The 19,951-nt window shown below is 40.6% G+C and overlaps 1 protein-coding gene across 2 annotated transcripts in view; it reads left to right on the top strand.

The window, feature by feature from the left end:
• Window positions 1–19,951, top strand: part of COG5 (component of oligomeric golgi complex 5) — a 497,428-nt gene that overhangs the window by 383,540 nt on the left and 93,937 nt on the right. For both annotated transcript variants that reach the window (XM_068276282.1, XM_068276283.1), the window contains one exon: window positions 14,351–14,461. In XM_068276282.1, coding sequence (XP_068132383.1) covers window positions 14,351–14,461 — 111 coding nt within the window. The remainder of the gene's footprint in view (window positions 1–14,350; window positions 14,462–19,951) is intronic.

Raw genomic sequence — 19,951 nt, 5'->3', positions numbered from 1 at the left:
CTATGCCTGCCTGCAGCATAGAGTATTAAAAGAAACCTAAATTGAAAGAACAAAGCAGTTTAACTTACCTGGGGCTTCTCCTGGCCCCCTGCAGTCCTTCTGGTTCCTTGCTGTTTCACTCTTCTCCCTTCAGCTGCTTTGCACCTCTGAAAGCTGCATACGCCGCCCCGGGCTGTACGCCTCCTCATTGCACTCCAGTGCACGGCAGCATTCAGTGCTTGCACAGTACATAAAAATTGCTACTGCGTATGTGATTAGGAGGCGCAGTAGCCTGCAACTGGCTAGCGTTCAGAGGGGTGCTGCAGTTAACTGGAGGGTCGCGGAATGTCAGTGAGGGTACAAGACAATGGCACAGGGCTGGAAGAAGCCCCAAGTAAGTTAAAGAGATCCGTGACCAAGAATTGAACTTCATCCCAATCAGTAGCTGATACCCCCTTTCCCATGAGAAATCTATTCCTTTTCACAAACGGAACTTTAGGGGGCTCTGTATGGCTGATATTGTGGTGAAACCCCTCCCACAGTGTGATATCAGGACCATGGTTCTGACATTACATTGTGGGAGCCGTGTTGCATTGTGGGAAATAACAGCTGTTTCCAACTGCCATAAAAACAAGCAGCATCTCCTTCTACTGACATCACCTGCCAGCAGTAAAAATGTCACCATGTGATAAATATCAGAATTTAAATCTGGGAGAGAAAAGATTTTACAATGGGCAAACACTGACTTAATCATTTATACATAATTATTGTAAAAATGAAGCACTTTTTTATAACATTATTTTCACTGGAGTGCCTCTTTAAACTGTTTTTTTTAACACAAGTTTCCCTTTAAATGTGATTTTCTACTGTTTGTTTTGCTTTTTTTACTTGACTTTTTTTTTTTTTTACTTTCTGGTACCGTCTACCCCTTACCTCAGTACCTTGCCGTATAAACCATAAACAGATCCGAGGCATGGTTTTATAAATTCTCTACATTTAAATTACATTTTATTTTATGCATTTTCCTTTAATAGAATGTATGAATTGTGTGTTCTAAATAATGTTTTACTCTGTTATTATCAGTAGCAATCATTATTTTAATTTAAAATTTGTTTTAGAATTGTAAAAAAAAAAAAAAACAGAACTTTAACTACTCCACCTTTCCTAAGAATTTAACAAAAAGCTAATTTTCTTTCTGCATTTCAATTAATTTAGCAAGTGCCACACTGACATGTGATTGCTCTAATGTTTCTCTGGAGACTACTCTGGAGCTCTCACTTTGCTCAACTGCAACAGCAGTTTTAATTTACTTTCAGCAGTTGCTGAGATGGAAGTGTTTACTTCACATGATGTAAACATCAGTAGAACACCAACAGACTCACAGGATCCCTTCAGAAACTACAGAGTGTAAGACATAAAGGGGTGTATGAAATGTTATTTGCCCCTTTATGCAGACTTCTGAACCAATTATATAAACAGGGAATACTACTTTATCTTTTATACTATAGCATATACTGTTGCCATGGTTTATCTGGGATATGGTGATCCAAAAAGTAACTTCCATTTAAATGGTCTTTATTCTGTACCCTTAGTTTCTTGTCTCTGGTAATAACATTAGCAGAACGTAGACAAGGCAGTATTGACCCATTAGACAAGAAAAAAGGCTTTTAGCTTATAAGAATACTGTCACTATAATGGTGATTTCCTTCTATTTAGGCAATTCAAATGGATCTCCCGCCGAGTAGTCATGGGAAGTCTGCATTAAACCAAATTGAGCAGATCATATGTCTCAGTATTTGGATTACCGTGGTTACTTGTATATTGAAAAAATTAAACTTCCTTTGTGTCAGAAAAAATTTAACACACTAATTGAAATGTGTTTAGCTTGCAGAGACCTCAGACTAAGCCAGGTTCTAAAAGGCTGCGACCAAATTAAACACGTAATAATATTAAGCCCTTGTAGTTGGATGTAAAATGAATGCTTACAACAACCTATTCCTGCACTCACACTGCATAGACCAACTGCCCTCCTAGGTTCCAACACTCCTTTCCTTGCACACATATTTCTCAAGGGCAGGGGTGCTGATGGTATGCTGTCTATGTTCCTCTTTTGCACCCGGCATCTTCCTTGGTGCTAGGACAGCAACTAAGGTTTGGAAGACTCCCACACAGCCATTTGCTAAGTCCAAAGATGGCCACCAAGTGATTTCCGTCAATGCATTTTTAGTTTTGCTAGTGGCTATCCACAAGATGGTAGCTGGCTTCTGTAAAGGGAAGGGAAGGAGTAGTTATTAGATCTTCCTCTTCCTTTACTCAGGTACGGGGAACAGCCATTTTGCAGGCTATCTACAAGGGAAATCACACCATGTTGGAGTAGTTTTTGGCTGTCTTATCTGGGTAAAGCAGGTGGAATTAACTCGCATTCTGTTTTGTTTTTTAAATTCCTAAATATAGGCCTTTTAGTTAAGGGTGTGGCAATTGTCATTTATGCTACTAAAAGTGGTTGTACCAGCCCAATCTGTGTGCAAGAAGCCGAGTGCAGGGTTAAATCAAAACACTTTTTGGAGTGCTCATGCTAACTTGTCCCCACTTGAAAAAAGTCTTTATACCAGCTATGCCTGGGCAAAACAGCAGCCAAGCAGAATTTATATATCTATGGATAGTGGACAAGCTTCTGGTTGCAGCACCAGTTTTGGAAAAATGTTTCGCTTTTCTCCCTTTGCTGAATGGTGTACTCTCTGGGCTTCATGATGGCTGCAATTCAAATATCCTGAAGCTTTATTCTTGACACCTTGTTAAGTCTTCCCACTGCAAGATGAGGGCCTTTGTTAGCATAATTAGATTGCCAGATTCAGAACCATTGGTGAAGGGCAGCTAAGATATTGAAGAGTCAGCTAATACTTTTTCCAGGGCCATCCCTGGAGTCGACCAGTTCTACCTAGGTTTATGACAGAATGCAATGTCTGCAGTTGTAACAGGGAGAGGTGTGTTCCTAGGACTTGATCTCAGTATTTTATCTCTTCAAATTTAACCAAGTTGGTGGCGATAGGTTTGGTCTTCTCACCAAACAATGTGCTCTCCAAGCAGTTATTCAAAAATATTCTTGCCACATGGGGTGACCTTATCTTACAGGAGAACCTGTTGTCAGCGCTCCCATAAACCAGGCCCTCAAAATTATACCTTCTGCAGAACACAGAGAAAAGTTTCTGTCTGTAGTACGCCTAGGGGAGGTTAACAACCGGCTGTCGCATTGTCTTTTGTAGTCAGTCAGATCTGGTAGTCAAATTGAAGGTTTTTGGATAAATTAGATATGATTGGGGAGGTTTTGTAGTTGAACCGCTCAGAATGCACCAGTTAATATTGCAGACTGCAGTAAAACTCCACTGAACGACTGCTCAGGCTAGGTGATAACTCCTCACACATATTACACTTGCATTCCTTTCTGTGAATTAGCATCCTGTCTTTAAAGGGAACCTAAACTGAGAGGGGTATGGATTTTTCCTTTTAAACAATACCAGTTGCCTGGCAGCCCTGTTGATCTCTTTAGCTGCAGTAGTGGCTAAATAACACACCTGAAACAAGCATGCAGGTAATCCAGTCTAACTTCAGTCAGAGCACCTGATCTGCATGCTAGTTGAGGGGCTGCAGCTGAAAGTATTAGAGACACAGGATCAGCAGGAGAGTCAGGCAACTGGTATTATTTTAAAAGGAAAAATTCATATACTTCTCAGTTTAGGTTCCCTTTTAACTTTACAATTCTGTTTTTATTTTAAGGATTGAAGCCTTAACTTTAGAAATCACTTCTTATCTTAAGGACAGAATCCTTATTTTAAAGAGGTCCTGTAACTTTAAAAACCTCCCCTGGGGACTGCTTACCTCAGGAGGGAGAAGTCTCTGCTTCCTATCTAGGCTTACCCGTCCTCCTCCGTCCCACGGTGACAGCGCTAGAGTTTCCCGAACGGTGGCCATGTAAATATTTTCCTTCCCGGTTCCAGCGCAGGCGCATGAGTGGCTCTCCGCTCGGGGTCAGGTGGAAATAGCTGATCCCGATCGGATCCACTCTACTGCACAGTCACAATTTGCCTGCACAGTACAGAGGACCCAATCGGATTGGCTATTTCCGCCGGACCCCGAGCGGAGAGCTGCTACTTTGCCTGCGCTGGAGCCGGGAAAAGTAACTATTGTAGGCACCACTGCGCCTGCGCCACAGCCGACTTTCCTTGTCAGCTGTGGTTTTGAAGGTCCAGTGCTGCCACCGTGAGATTGAGCAGGACAGGGAGGCCTCAATAGGATGCAAAGGCTTCCCCCTCCCTAGGTAACTACCCCCCCCCCCCCCAAGGAGACCTTTTTGAAGTTACAGAGTCTCTTTAAGGTTTGCCTGAGGTAAATCGCTTAGTGAATACCTAAATGCTTTATCACCATGGTGATAATAGTAAAGACAGGAGATGGGCTTAGTGAATTGAGACCGTGGCCTGTTGACAGGGTAGCAAATACCATTCTGGCCTCTAGGAAACCTTTCACGCACCCTTTTTAAAGAAAGTTATGGAAGTGTAATGGTGCTTTTACTAAATCTAAAAGGTTACATCAGAACTCCCAACCTGCAATCCTTGAAGTTTTATGGATGTAAGTCTTGATGTAAACACCTTTAAGGTTCAAGCAAAAGCTTTGTTACTTTTGTTAGAGAACCAGCTGAGTTGAGGTTCCTCTAGTTCTCAGATTTTTCAAAACCATACATATTCAGTGACTCATTCCTCCAAGCAGAGTCCTCCTTCTACAAGTATAAACTGACTTACAATTCAAGCCCCTGGATGTTGCCTATTAGAGTGTTGGCCCACTATTCAAAAGTTAGACACTTACCTTACAAGAGGGAAGCCTCTGGATAGTCCTGAGGCATCCCTTTGCTGCAACCAGTCTAGCGCTGGTACCCCCAGACCTCTTTGGCAGGAGTCCTGTCATCTAGAAATAGTCTTGAGGAGGATGTGGGAAGCCTCTGGAGGATCCAGAGCTTCCCCTCTACCGAGTCAAGTATCTTACTTTTTCCTTTCTTAACGTTGATTTTAATATAGCAGGTAATCATTACATCCTAGAAATGTCTATGTGCTCATTCTACACAGATAATAATAATTTATTGTTTCCCTTATCTATAAACCATTATATAATATATACACAAGTGCATCTCAATAAATGATATAATTGAAAAGTTAAAGAACACCACCAGTGAAAATAATGTAATAAAAAAAGTGCTTAATTTTTACAGTAATTACCGTGTGTATAAATGATTTAGTCAGTGTTTGCCCATTGTAAAATCTTTCCTCTCCCTGATTTACATTCTGACATTTATCATCTGCTCGCAGATTATGTCAGTGGAAGGAGATGCTGCTTTCTATTTGGCAGTTTTAAACCGCTGTTATTTCCCACAACGCAACAAGGCTCCCATAGTGTGATGTCAGAACCTCAGGGCTGTGAGGCACTAACATCATTTGTTGGAGGGGTTTCACCACAAAATCAGCCATATAGAGCCCCCTAATGATCCGTTTGTGAAAAGGAAAAGATTTCTCATAGGAAAGGGGATATCCGCTACTGATTGGGATGAAAGTCAATTCTTGGTTACGGTTTCTTTTTAATTTATTTCAGTAATTCGACACAGAAAGTGAAACTCATATAGATTCATTATTCATTATGAGTGATATATTGTGTTAGAATATCAGGGAAAAGTTCAACATTGTAGACTCATTGGCCTTAATTCAATTCACTTTTTCTCCTAAGTTTTCTCCTTGATGATATTTTCACCCCTTATCAATAAAATGTATTCTAAGCCACCAGCAAGAAAATACTGAGAGTAATTTTGATAGTACTTTTTACCTACTAATACTTTTTGAATTTCAGAATGCTTAAAAGGTATTTTAGGTGAAGGTAAAAAATTGTCCTGGGAAAAAGCTTTGGAGAAAAAAGTGAATTAATTATACAGTATAAGGGCCTGGTGTCTCTTTGGACAATGGGATGATACCGGTGGTTGAGACACCAACCGCCAAGGCTCTGCAATGAGAGAGACCAGGAGCCCAATGGTGCTGTATCGTTAGGTAAAATTGGTATGAGTAGGATAGTAAGATATAGTCACAAGGGTGAGTTGCACTCCTGCAACCACCGACAGAGCTTACGGGAAATTAAACCGTTCCCGTACGGTATCCCAGATCCGCTTGGCAGGTACTGGTCGATCGCTCTCCTTAGGTATTTGAACCAAGGTCAGCACAGCTATCTACCAGGAAATTTTAGATCACCTCATGCTTTGCTCTGCTGACAAGCTATTTGGAGATGTTTATTACATTCTCTAGCAGAACTTGGCACCTGCCCGCACTGCCAAAAATATGAGTACTTAATTTAATGACTATAATATCACTGTGCTTGATTAGCCAGCAAACTCGCCTGTCAAGAGAAAGATGAGATACACCAGACCCAAAAATACAGACAAGCTGAAGGCTGCTGTCAAAGCATCCTGGGCCTTCATAACACTTTAGCAATGCCACAGGATGATCACCTACATGCCACACCACATTGATGCAGTAGTTCATGTAAAAGAAGCCCCACCCAAGTACTGAGCGCATACATGAACATAATTTTCAATAGATTTCTGTAATAAAAACATTTGTTTTTCATTTCATATGTAATGTTCTAATTTTCTGAGATTATGGATTTTGGGTTCTTATTACCCATAAGCCAGATTCAGGAAAATAACTAAACACATGAAATACAACACTCTGTATAATTAAAGGGACTCCGAGCAGTGCAGAAACTATGGAAAGATGCATATCATTTTAAAGCTCTCTTTCTCCTCTTTCCAATGATATATAAACCGCCACCCTACGACCTTTTAATTTTCGCTATTTGCGCGATTGAAATTGCCGCGGCCGCGATTTCGATCGCGAAAATAGAGAAAACTAAAAGGCGTAGGGCGACGATTTAGGTGTCGTCAGAAAGAGGAGAAAGAGAGCTTTAAAATGATATCCATCTTGCCATAGTTATATTGTATTACACAGGATGACACTTTCCCCAGTGTCAGCAGCTCCATTCTGCTGAATGGAGCTGCTGACTTTGAGAAAAAGTCGCCCTGTGTAATACAATATAACTGTGGCAAGATGGATATCATTTTAAAGCTCTCTTTCTGCTCTTTCTGACGACACCTAAATCGTTGCCCTACGCCTTTTAGTTTTCTCTATTTTCGCGATCGAAATCGCGGCCACGGCAATTTCAATCGCGAAAATAGCAAAAACTAAAAGGCGTAGGGTGGCGGTTTATATATCATTGGAAAGAGGAGAAAGAGAGCTTTAAAGTGATATGCATCTTTCCATAGTTTCTGCACTGCTCAGAGTCCCTTTAATCAATATAATATATGGATATAACTTAGAATTGGGTGTAAGAAGATGAGCCAGTATATAGGACTGTGGCCATGATTATACAACGGAGTGCAGCTTACCATATAGCAGTGGCAATAACCAAAAATGAGAAGGAGCAGAAGTGCACATCCAGCATAAAAGAAGAACTTCTATTCCAAAAGGTTAAAAACGGCTACAGGCATCAGTGCCACTTAAAACGTAGAGAGGTACAAGCAGTATGGTGGTAAAACTGCCTGTACCGCTCTCCATCTTAAGTGATACTGATGTCCGTAACCATTTTTAACTTTTTGGAATAAAGTTCATATTCTATGCTGGATGTGCGCTTCTACTCTTCATTTTTTGGATAACTTTTAGAATTGAATTACTGAAATAAATTAACTTTTTGATGATATTTTAATTTATTGAGGTTCACCTGTAATATCTTCACTTGTTTTAATTCGTTTACTATTGCAAGAAACTGTGGAAAATGTGAAAAATTGCTACTTAGTTTTAAAATAGTTTTTGCCAGAAAACACACTCATGAGATTCCTTACTTTCTGATGAAGAGATACTGGAGAATAGCTATACTTGGCACTCCCCAGTCATTTTGGGAAGTGAATATTATGGCAAGATTGAAGGCAGCTTGCATATTATACACAAACTATATATTATATAATATATTTTTTACATACAGATTCTTTTAAAGGCCACACAACTGGATTCTGACTGCTTGCTCACACTACTTTCACTTGCCAAATCTACTGTGCTAGTACATATAAATTTCAGTAATTTAGCTAAGAATATAGACGTGCTTACCACCAAAAACAAAAAACCACTGTTCATGGATAGTGGCTGACAAGAAATCAAATGGGAAAATTGTACTCTTGGACTGTGAAGATCTTAACCATAACTTTAGGTCCCATTCACACTTACAAAATACAAAACGCCGGCGATTTTTGCAGGCGTTTTGAAGGAGTGATTTTTCTGCGATTTTAACGTGGAAAAATCACTGAACACTGCGACGATTTTGGGGCAATGGCGTTTAGTGCTTCTAAAGCACTGAAACGCGATCGCCTGAAAATGGTGCAGGTGACGCTTTTGCGTTTAGCGTTTTTTGCCCTTGCGCAAATCGCCCAAGTAAGAACGACCCATAGGGTTTCATTATGCTAGCGCTTTTAAAAAGCGCTAGCGTTTGAGCATTTTGCCAAAATCGCGGCAAAACACTCTAGTGTGAATGGGGCCTTATACATGGTCCTCATTTCTTTAACGTTTCAAGGTTCATCAAAGAATGGGCTTTACAACCATACAGTTTATGCAAATGCGGTGGATTCAGAAGAATAATTATTTTAATACACATGAACAGTTAAAAGAAAAAGGTGTATAAATAGGTCACATTGCAGGAATGCCAGGGAGAATATTTTTTCCCTAAATAGACTATAGACCTTTATTTATGTGTAATAGCCAGGAAATTATTCATCTTTTGATGGATGGGTGATAAGTTTATTTAAGGAAGGAGAATCAATACTACCAATTTTATATGTATAGTTCTCTTTATTTAAAGATTTATAATATACACATAGTTGACACATTATGCACAGATGAGAATCTTTTCCAGTACAGACAGAAAAGTACAGCTGCTATAAGATAAAGTCTGCTAAAACTGAACATGCATTTCCCAGCTTTACTGTTATGGCTTCCTTGGTAAGGATTACAAATCCTGGACACTGTGAAAGAGGATTAAAAAAAAGTAATTTCTCTAGTTAAGCTGTCTAATTGGCTATGTAGACATGTAGTTTCATTCTTGGACAGAGTGAAAATATCCTATGTATTTCATTAAAATTATCGTTGTCTATGCAGTTCCAATCCAGCCCTATGCTTAGCTTGGAACTATACTTAAAGCGGAATATAACCCTGCATTTCAACTTTGCTCTAAAACATTATTTACAGTATATTATATGCAACCAGCATTTTTTTTTACTAGACCAGCATTGGAAGGGTTACACAGGGCTTTAAAGTTCCTGGAGATTTCTGCAGACGCATCCGAAGCTGAAATAGATACATTTTGTTTACCTAAATGTATCTAAGTGTTGAATGTGACTCATCTCTCTCACTGAGAAGGAGTTGGAGGACAGCCAAAGAGTGTGTAACATTTCTCAATAGATACCTTTGACTAAATAGAATGTATCTATCTGAACTTCTGCATATCTCTCCACGACTTTAAACCTCTGTGTTTAACCCTTCCAATGCTGGTCTAGTAAAAAAAAAAATGCTTTTTGCATATAATATGCTGTAAATAATGTTTTAGAGCAAAGTTGAAATGCAGGGTTATATTCCGCTTTAATAAGCGTAGTACCCACCAATCAGTACTATAGATTGTACAATATATGGAGCTAAACCTTATCTATCATGAAGATTAGCATTTAACTTTGAGATATGTGCTTCTGAGGACTGGTGCCTTGTGTATATAATCCATAATGTGTTTTTAGGTTATGTTTGGTAAGGAGCACAACTTGGCCAGAGGTTGAAGGCTTCATATGACCCTGCACCACGGTTCAGCGACGGTCATATGTTTAAAGGGAACCTTAACCGTGGGCCCAAAAAAAATTCACTTACCTGGGGCTTTCCCAAGCCTCCTGCAGCCGTCCTGTGCCCGCGCCGGTCCTTCGGTGCCCTCCGGTCTCCCTCCGTGGCTAAGTTTCGTTTTCGGCCGACCGCCAGTCGTCCTCCGGCAAAGCGTCCTCTTCTTCCGTATTCCCCGTCGTAAAGAGCCGTAAAGCTCATCCGCATGACGCAAGACGCGTCATGCGGGCGCGCTTTACGGCTCTTTACGACGGGGAATGCGGAAGAAGAGGACGCTTTGCCGGAGGACGACTGGCGGTCGGCCGAAAACGAAACTTAGCCACGGAGGGAGACCGGAGGGCACCGAAGGACCGGCGCGGGCACAGGACGGCTGCAGGAGGCTTGGGAAAGCCCCAGGTAAGTGAATTTTTTTTGGGGCCCACGGTTAAGGTTCCCTTTAAGGACGGCTCTATGCCAATTGGTGTGGACGCGGTGGCAGCCCCAGGACCGCCTAACGCCGATCGGCGTGCAGTCCTAGGGCGTATTTTGCAGGAGATCGCATGTGCCGATGCACACGCATCTCCGCTTGGATGACGGAGCAACACCATCAGTCTCCCAGCTGCGATCGCCGTCTAATAACACTATACAGCGCTGCGATCTAAGGCAGCACTATACTGGGGACAGCCGTGTGACACAGTTGTCCCCCTGGGGGACACAGGAGCGATCCGCTGTGATAGACTGAAGCCTATCACAGCAAATTGCTTTAATTGGCTGATGGGGGGGGGGGGACTGGGGGGAGGAAGAACTAAATTACACAAAAAATAGGCAAATTTAATTTAAAAACAAGAAATAATATTTACTAAAAAAATAAACATTGGGGGAGCAATCAGACCCCACCAACAGAAAGCTCTGTTGATGGGGAGAGAGGGGGGTGGGGGGCACTTGTGTGCGGAGTTGTGCAGCCCTACAGCGAGGCCTTAAAGCTGCAGTGGCCCATTTTGTAAAAAATGGCCTGGTTTTTAGGGGGGTTTAGGCCGGTGGTCCCTGAGAGGCTAAGAAAGGCTGACTTAAGATTTTAATTAAAGGACCACTATCGCGAAAAAGTGTAAAATTTGATATACATGCAAACACATACAAATAAGAAGTATGTTTCTTCCAGAGTAAAATGAGCCATAAATTACTTTTCACCTATATTGCTGTCATTTACAATAGGTAGTAGAAATCTGATATTACCGACAGGTTTTGCACCAGCTCATTTCCTCATCGGGGATTCTCACCATGGCCTTTATTCTTTATAAAGACACTCCTTGAAATGCTGGACAGCCTTCCTGCTCGCTGCACGCTTTTTTGGCAGTTGTGTGGAGCAACTGCCATTTACTAAGTGCTTTTGGAAGTAAAGAAAACACTGAGATTCCCCCATGAGTAGTTGGGCTGGTCTAAAACCTTTTGGTTCTGTCAGATTTCTATTACCGTCTGTAAGTGACCGCAACATACGAGAAAAGTAATGTATGGCTCATTTTACTCTGAGAAAATGTACTTCTTAATCGTATATATTCGCATGTACTTTACATTTTTTAATTTTCGCGATAGTGGTCCTTTAACTGTACCCACATCCCCATGATTCTCAAACCCAAGCTGCAAAACACAACAATTTTTTTCAGCTCTGTGCTCACATGCATATATCCTGCCATCCTAAGATGATTTGTTACCATTGCGAATGTTCAACACATTACTTCAGCCATGGCCACTGTGCTGCTCAGATGAAATTCTTTTGGAATATCAAAGATTTTTAATGGTTATATTCATCAATACTCCTTGAAATTGTTATGTTTTCTTTATATGCAGGGTCTACATTAATCTTCATTTGTGAATGTATGCATTATGGAAAAAAGTGCTGCTCACTTAGGTGCAGGCATCCAGGTTCACCTATATCTGCAAGGGTTTAGGAAAAGCTTATGCAAAATATGTTCTCTGTAAGCCTCTCCTCCTCACTAGTTTTACTTTTTTCCAAACCCGTGCATATTAATAATTAAACAAATAGCAGGTGCTTTATTTCCAGTTATTTTTCTTGTAGATGTATTGACACTATAGTATTGCAGTGGAAGCATTGTATACCGGTATAAGTGGAGAGATCGTTTACTGCTACATGGTTATCCCTTACCTAACTGAAACGCGTCACTGGATAAATATAATATATGAGTGGTTCACTGTTCTAAAGCATTGTACTTAATATAAGAGAAAATAATTTTTCATACTGCTGAATAGTGAGGGCTCCATTAAACTTTAACCAGTTCACCCCCAAGGGTTTTTACCCTAACGGACCAGAGCAATTTTCACCTGTCAGTGCTCCTCCCTTTTATTCCCTAATATCTTTATTACTATTTATCACAAGAAGATGATCTATACCTCATTTTTTTCGCCACCAATTAGGCTTTCTGTGGGTAGTACATTTTGCTAAGAATTTTTTTATTCTAAATGCGTTTTAATGGGAAAAATACAAAAATAATGGGGAAAAAATCATTACTTCTCAGTTTTCAGCCATTATAGTTTAAAATTAAACATTCTCCTTTGGATAAAACCAACACATTTTATTTACCCAGTTTTCCCGATTATTAAACAGTTTAAATTATGTCCCTATCACAATGTACGGCAACAATATATTATTTTGAAGTATAGGTGTTATTTTTCAGTTTTGTTTTTTTTTTTGTTCTGGCCATAATTAACAAGCCCCTATGTAATAAATTAAAATTAATTTTCCCTAATAAAATATAGATTAAAAAAAAGCTGAGTCCCTAAGGCAACTATTTATTGATTTATTTTAAGCTTATTTTTTTTTTTTACAAGTGTTTTTTTTGGAGGGAGGGAGGGTTGGAAGTGTAATTTTATTTTATGAATAATGTGTATGTACCTGTATATGTATGTGTTTGAGTGTGTAATATACTTTGTGGCCACAAGATGGCGCTAGTGAACACTCCGGTTACAGGAAGTGATCACTTTTTTTTTTTTACACTTTATTTAACTGTAACAGTTTCCTGTTTTGTGAATGGAGGTGGCCGCTGTTCGCGGTCACGTCCATTCACTCCAGGCATGGCGATTGGGTAGAGGACCGCTAGGTCCTCTTCCTCAATCACTAAACACGGGAAACGGCGGCAGTAGCAGCGCACACACGTGCGGAGCGGCGGCGGGATCATGCGACGTATTAAAACATCATGTTGCCGTTAATAGGCTAAAGCATGACGTTTTATTACGTATGCTTGTCGCTAAATGGTTAATATTCATGAATGTCTTTGAAATAAATATTCCTTATGGATTAAGCCTACTTTCTTGTCAAGTAATGCCGCTATCATTTACATTTCCTTTATTAGTTGTGGTTAGAACATAAAGCCAGACTTTTGCTCAGAAATATGCAATTACTGTATGTACTCAATTGCCTCAATGTCTAATATTTTGTCCTTTTCACCATGTTTACGTAAGAGGGAGATGTTAATGTTTTCACATTATTTTAACTACTTCCGTACCAGCAGTCTCTAGCCCCTTAAGGACCAGAGACTGCTGGTTCTGTAAAATGGTGCTTACCGATGATTCGCTGCACTGATCCGCCACTATCGCCGGTTATGCCGCTCTCCCATTGCCACAGGTCCCTCTCTCTTCCGTCTTTATGACGGCAGAGCTCTGTGTACCGGTCAGAAGCCCCTTTCATTGACTCCTGATCCTGTCCATCAATGTAAGCCAATTGGTTTGGCTTACAGTAATGACAGGGTCAGGAGCCAATTAAATCCGCTCCTGACCATCTCACAGAGCTCTGCCGTCATACTGAGGGCAGAGCTCTGTGGGTTGCGGGGTAGACAGAGTGGCGCGATTGACGGGCCCGCATGATGACGATTGTTGAAATCTACATCCTGTCAGAGCCACTCAGTCACAAGCAGGATGTAGATTTCAACCGTGTTGCTCCAGAAGCGGTTAATAAACATATATTAAGGACTAGCTGACCTAAGCCCATACAACCGCCGCTCACGCACCCGCCGCGTGCACAAAACCGCCACTCACTCGCCCGTCGAGCGCATTTACGACCGCCCGCCACTTGGCCCCGTCCTCCCCTGCAAGCTGTGGTCACTCCCCCCACTGTGTCTCTGTACATGCGCAGTTGCTCAAAGCACGGACACACACACACACACACACACACACACACACACACACACACACACACACACACACACACACACCCTGGGACGCAGAGACACAAGGGTTTTATATAAGAGGATATCTGATATTTTCTATCTGTAAAGCAGTGTTTTCCATGGATTCCATGTAGTTGAGACACTAATTGCCCCACCTGTGCATAAGTGAGATTGGCTGCAAAATATGCAAAACAGGTTTGAGTAACACTGCTGTCAAGAGTTATTTAAATAATTTCCTGTTTTTTTTCCCCCTCGTTTTTTAAGCTGTCCACTCAAGGAGAAGCAAGTCAGGTGATTGGTCCGCTTACAGAAGGCCAAAGAAGAAATGTGGCGGTAGTGAACTCACTATACAGGTTACACCTGTCAATGCAAAAGGTAAGGCTTTAGCTAAATACATTTTGGGGGTTTGGAGGCCTGGGGGGGGGGGGGCATGGTTAGCTAGCTAAGTGCTAGCTAACCTATATAAAACACATTTTGCTGCATAAAATCCTCCCGGCGGATGCAGCCTCTGAAACTGCGTACTGCCAGGGAGGTTAATGGACCACTATCGCAAAAAAATGTACACATACAACTAAGAAGTACATTTCTCACAAAGTAAAACGAGCTATAGATGACTCTTCTCCCATGTTGCTGTCAAGTACAATAGGTAGTACAAATCTGACCGAACTTACAGGTTTTGGACTAGCCCATCTCCTCTGAGCGGATTTAAGTTTTCCCTATTTCAAAAGCACTAAGTGATTAGCAGTTGCTCAGTCCAACTGCCCAAATAGTGTGAAAGCATGTAGTGGAGGTGGGGGGAGTGTTAGCTGGCATCTTTGTATAGATCCATTTTAGTGATTGCTTTTGTAAAAATAAAAATACTAAAAATCTCCCATGAGGAGATGGACTAGTCCAAAACCTGTCAGTTCTGTTATATTTCTACTACCTACTGTAAGTTACAGCAACATGGGAGTAAAGTAATTTATGGCGCATTTTACTCTGGAAGAAACTGATATATTTATTTATATAGCGCCGTCATCTTCCGCAGTGCTGTACAGAGTATATTGTCTTGTCACTAACTGTCCCTCAGAGGGGCTCACAATCTAGTCCCTACCATAGTCCTATGTCTATGTACAGTGGTTTCCAAAAGTATTCGGCCCCCTTGAAGTTTTCCACATTTTGTCATATTACTGCCACAAACATGAATCAATTTTATTGGAATTCTACATGAAAGACCAATACAAAGTGGTGTACACCTGAGAAGTGGAACGAAAATCATACATGATTCCAAACATTTTTTTTACAAATAACTGCAAAGTGGGGTGTGCGTAATTATTCAGCCCCCTTTGGTCTGAGTGCAGTCAGTTTCCCATAGACATTGCCTGATGAGTGTTAATGACTAAATAGAGTGCACCTGTGTGTAATCTAATGTCAGTACAAATTCAGCTGCTCTGTGACGGCCTCAGGGGTTGTCTAAGAGAATATTGGGAGCAACAACATCATGAAGTCCTAAGAACACAACAGACAGGTCAGGAATAAAGTTATTGGGAAATTTAAAGCAGGCTTAGGCTACAAAAAGATTTCCAAAGCCTTGAACATCCCATGGAGCACTATTCAAGCGATCATTCAGAAATGGAAGGAGTATGGCACAACTGTAAACCTACCAAGACAAGGCCGTCCACCTAAACTCACAGACCGAACAAGGAAAGCGCTGATCAGAAATGCTGTCAAGAGGCCCATGGTGACAGTGATCTACAGCTTAGGCGGGGGAATCTGTCCATAGGACTATTAGTCATGCACTGCACAAATTTGGCCTTTATGGAAGAGTGGCAAGAAGAAAGCCATTGTTTAAAGAAAAGCATAGGAAGTCCAGTTTGCAGTTTGCCACAAGCCATGTGAGGGACACGGCAACCATGTGGAAGAAGGTGCTCTGGTCAGATGAGACCAAAATGAAATTTTTTGGCCAAAATGCAAAACGCTAACACTGCACATCACTCTGAACACACCATCCGCACTGTCAAATATGGTGCTCTGGGGGTGCTTCTCTTCAGCAGGGACAGGGGAGCTGGTCAGAGTTGATGGGAAGATGGATGGAGCCAAATACAGGGCAATCTTGGAAGAAAACCTCTTGGAGTCTGCAAAAGACTTGAGACTGGGGCGGAGGTTCACCTTTCAGCAGGACAATGACCCTAAACATAAAGCCAGGGTAACAATGGAATGGTTTAAAACAAAACATATCCATGTGTTAGAATGGCCCAGTCAAAGTCCAGATCTAAATCCAATCGATAATCTGTGGCAAGATCTGAAAACTGCTGTTCACAAACCCTGTCCATCTAATCTGACTGAGCTGGAGCTGTTTTGCAAAGAAGAATGGGCAAGGATTTCAGTCTCTAGATGTGCAAAGCTGGTAGAGACATACCCTAAAAGACTGGCAGCTGTAATTGCAGCAAAAGGTGGTTCTACAAAGTATTGACTCAGATGGCTGAATAATTACGCACACCCCACTTTGCACTATTTTTTTTTTTTTTGTAATGTTTGGAATCATGTATAATTTTCGTTCCACTTCTCATGTGTACACCATTTTGTGTTGGTCTTTCACGTGGAATTCCAATAAAATTGATTCATGTGACAGTAATATGACAAAATGTGGAAAACTTCAAGGGGGCCGAATACTTTGGCAAACCACTGTATGTATCGTGTAGTGTGTGTATCATAGTCTAGGGCCAATTTTAGAAGGAAACCAATTCACTTATCTGTGTTTTTGGGATGTGGGAGGAAAGTGGAGTGCCGGAGGAAACTCACACAGACACAGGGAGAACATACAAACTCCGTGCAGAGAGTGCCCTGGCTGGGATTCCAATCAGGGACCCAGCGCTGCAAGGCGAGAGCGCTAACCACTACGCCACCGTGCTGCCCAACTAGCTTCTTATTTGTGTGTGCTTATGTGTACTTCAATTTTAACGTTTTTTGCGGTAGTGCAGTCCACGAGGGTACCTGAAAATGAAAGAAGGGCTGCTACATATGAAAAAAAGGAGCTGAAAATGATGCGCAACACATGAAACAGGGAAACTGATTTCCAAGGGAGCTGTTAATGAAAGAGAGGAGCTGCAGTGCATGGATGATACACATATATTAGAGGCACATGGAATGGGAGGGGCGCTGCTGCACATAAAAGGGGAGCCACAACATACACACAAAAAGTTGAAATCTGGCGCTGACCACAATAGTGGCAGTATGGGGGGGGGGGGGCAGAGAAAAGGCCCCCTTGGTTTATACTTGAGTCTGTTATTTTTACAGGCTTTCTCAAGTAAGAATATGGAGTCTGGTTAATATCCCAATAGTTTTTAATTTGAGCATACTTTACAAACGATAAAATAATTGTAATAAACTGTATTGTACTTTAACAATGAATTGTCTCCAGGATAAGCCAAAACAGTGTGAGGAAAACTAAACCACTGAACTTTATTAGCAGTAATGTTTATGCATTCCAAAACTAGACAGCTTGTAAATGTTTAAAATTCATGTAAAGAGAATATGTTTATGCAATTGTATAATGCTGAAGTGTAATTTTTTTTTTAGAAACCTGCAATGAAAGATGTTCCATTTGCCCTTGTGTTACCATTTAGCACACAACAAGAATTATAAATAACTTGCAAATCAAGTGAAACATCAGTTTGCTTTCAGAAAAAAAAAATAATTGTTGAAGAACATTTTTGTTTACAAATGTCCCAATTTTTAACCTATACTGTTGAGGCAATTTTATCTCACTTGTACTGACTTCAGAGACAGGAATAAACCTTGAAAACAGACACAGATAACAGGAGCCTAGATGGTGTAGTATTTTTTGTTAGAGGGAGGAAAGGTGTCATCAATGGGGTACTCACTAGAAGTTTCGTGAGCGTTCACGACTAACTTTATCAGGCCGAAACCAAGAAATAGCCGGGCATTGAGCACCGCTCTGCATGACCCCAGTAGGCAGAACAATGAGTTCTGCCAGCTGAGGTTAAAATGGGTGCAGCATCTTCAAACGAAATATGAATATTGAAGATGCTAACGGGTTAAACTGGTGGTAATTATATCACCATTCTTGCACAGTTAGGCTAAAGAAATAACTCAATAAGCCCTGCAGACTCAATTACCCATATGCAATTAACTTTTTCTCCCGCGTTTTCTCCTAAGTGATATTTTCAAATGTGTCAATAAAATGCCTTTTAAATTACTAGCAAGCAAAAAAATACTTAAAATAATTTTGATAGTACTTTTCTACCTACGTTTCAGTACTTTTTTAATTGAAAAATTACCAATAACTCAGATGATTTCAAATGTATCTGTAGTGCCCCCCCCCCTCCCCCACCACCATGCTTGTCTGATCTCTGGTCTCTGCATTGGTACAAATCCTGGGAATGAACGGGTATGGCTGAACTTGCATACCAGGAGAACTAGCGGGGAATCATTTGGAGAAAGGAATGGTTTAAGAATGGTGGTAAACTAGCTGACCATGCTATCCTACCACTAGTTTCACTTTGTGATCCACTACAGGGTTGTTTTAATAAACAAAGGTTTACAGGATCATAAAAAGGACTACACCACAAATGTATTTTCTGTTGCATTGAATAATTAATATCCAAGTATATTAGCAGACACCATTGTAAAATGAAACACTGTATTTTTTAATTATTGAGGTTTGCTAGCTTTGCAGGTTATGTAACTATTACCGTACTTGCTTCTTTAGCTACATATTCATCATATTTAACTGTGAATGCTCCCAGTGGTCCTGTTACATTGTTATAAGCAGTGTAATCCGTGTCCTTACTGAATAACTGCAGTTAGCAAATAAGATGTGTGTGTATATATATATATATATATATATATATATATATATATATATATATATATACATACATATATATATATATATATATATATATATATATATATATATATATATATATATATATATATATACTGCATGTGTATATATGTATGTGTATATATATATATATATATATGTATGTATATATTATATTATATTCAGACACTGAGCCTATCACAGCTGTTGTCACTAATTACCTGTAATAAACTGGCTTTCACACTGATCTTAGGTGCCTACAAAAATACTGCACATAAACCCAAACTGCAGGTGAATATAAAATAATCACTATTTGATCTATTTTAAATTTCATGTCTTTAAGGAGAGCTGTGGAGTCGGTACAAAAATACTCAGACTCCTCAGTTTATGAAATCAACGACTCCAAGTACCCAAAACTTCTCCAACACCTTGTCTCCGACTCCTTAGTCTAATACTTACCAGGGCTGTGGCGTTGGTACAAAAATCATCCAACTGCTCACTTTATGAAACCAATGACTCCAAATTCAGGTTTCCAAAAATTGCTCCAACTTCTTGACTCCGCAGCCCTGGTTGTATAACCTAAGAGCAGACTGTGATACTCCTCCCAGCACTATCTTCTCGTGCCTAGTAGCTGTAGCAGCCTTAACCCACTTCCAGTCCAGCAGTGAGGTTGGTGCATAAAGAAAACACTACACAAACAAGGAGGTTAGCCTGCTTAATTGATGTAATTGATGTAATAATCATCCTTCACTGGGTGTTGTAGGTTGTTTCCTAAAGTGTATTTGCTTGGGGGTAGTGGGATGCAGGGTGGGGAATTTCTTTTGTGTTACTTAGGAGTAAATTAGAGAATGCTCGGTATAAAGTGCCGTGGGCAAATTATATTAAAAATAGCTCTTTAGAAACAACTCAGACAGCCATGTTTGGAGTAGAGAACACCATCCCCACAGTCAAGCACGGAAGTGCAAACATTTTACTTTGCAGCTGTTTTTCTACTAAAGCTATAGGACAATCGCAGGACACTGCATTGAGGGACCACT

This window comes from Hyperolius riggenbachi, chromosome 3 (assembly GCF_040937935.1).
Source record: "Hyperolius riggenbachi isolate aHypRig1 chromosome 3, aHypRig1.pri, whole genome shotgun sequence".
Lineage (NCBI taxonomy): Eukaryota > Metazoa > Chordata > Amphibia > Anura > Hyperoliidae > Hyperolius > Hyperolius riggenbachi.
Note: the sequence above shows the minus strand (reverse complement) of the source record. Positions and strands in the feature narration are given on the sequence as shown.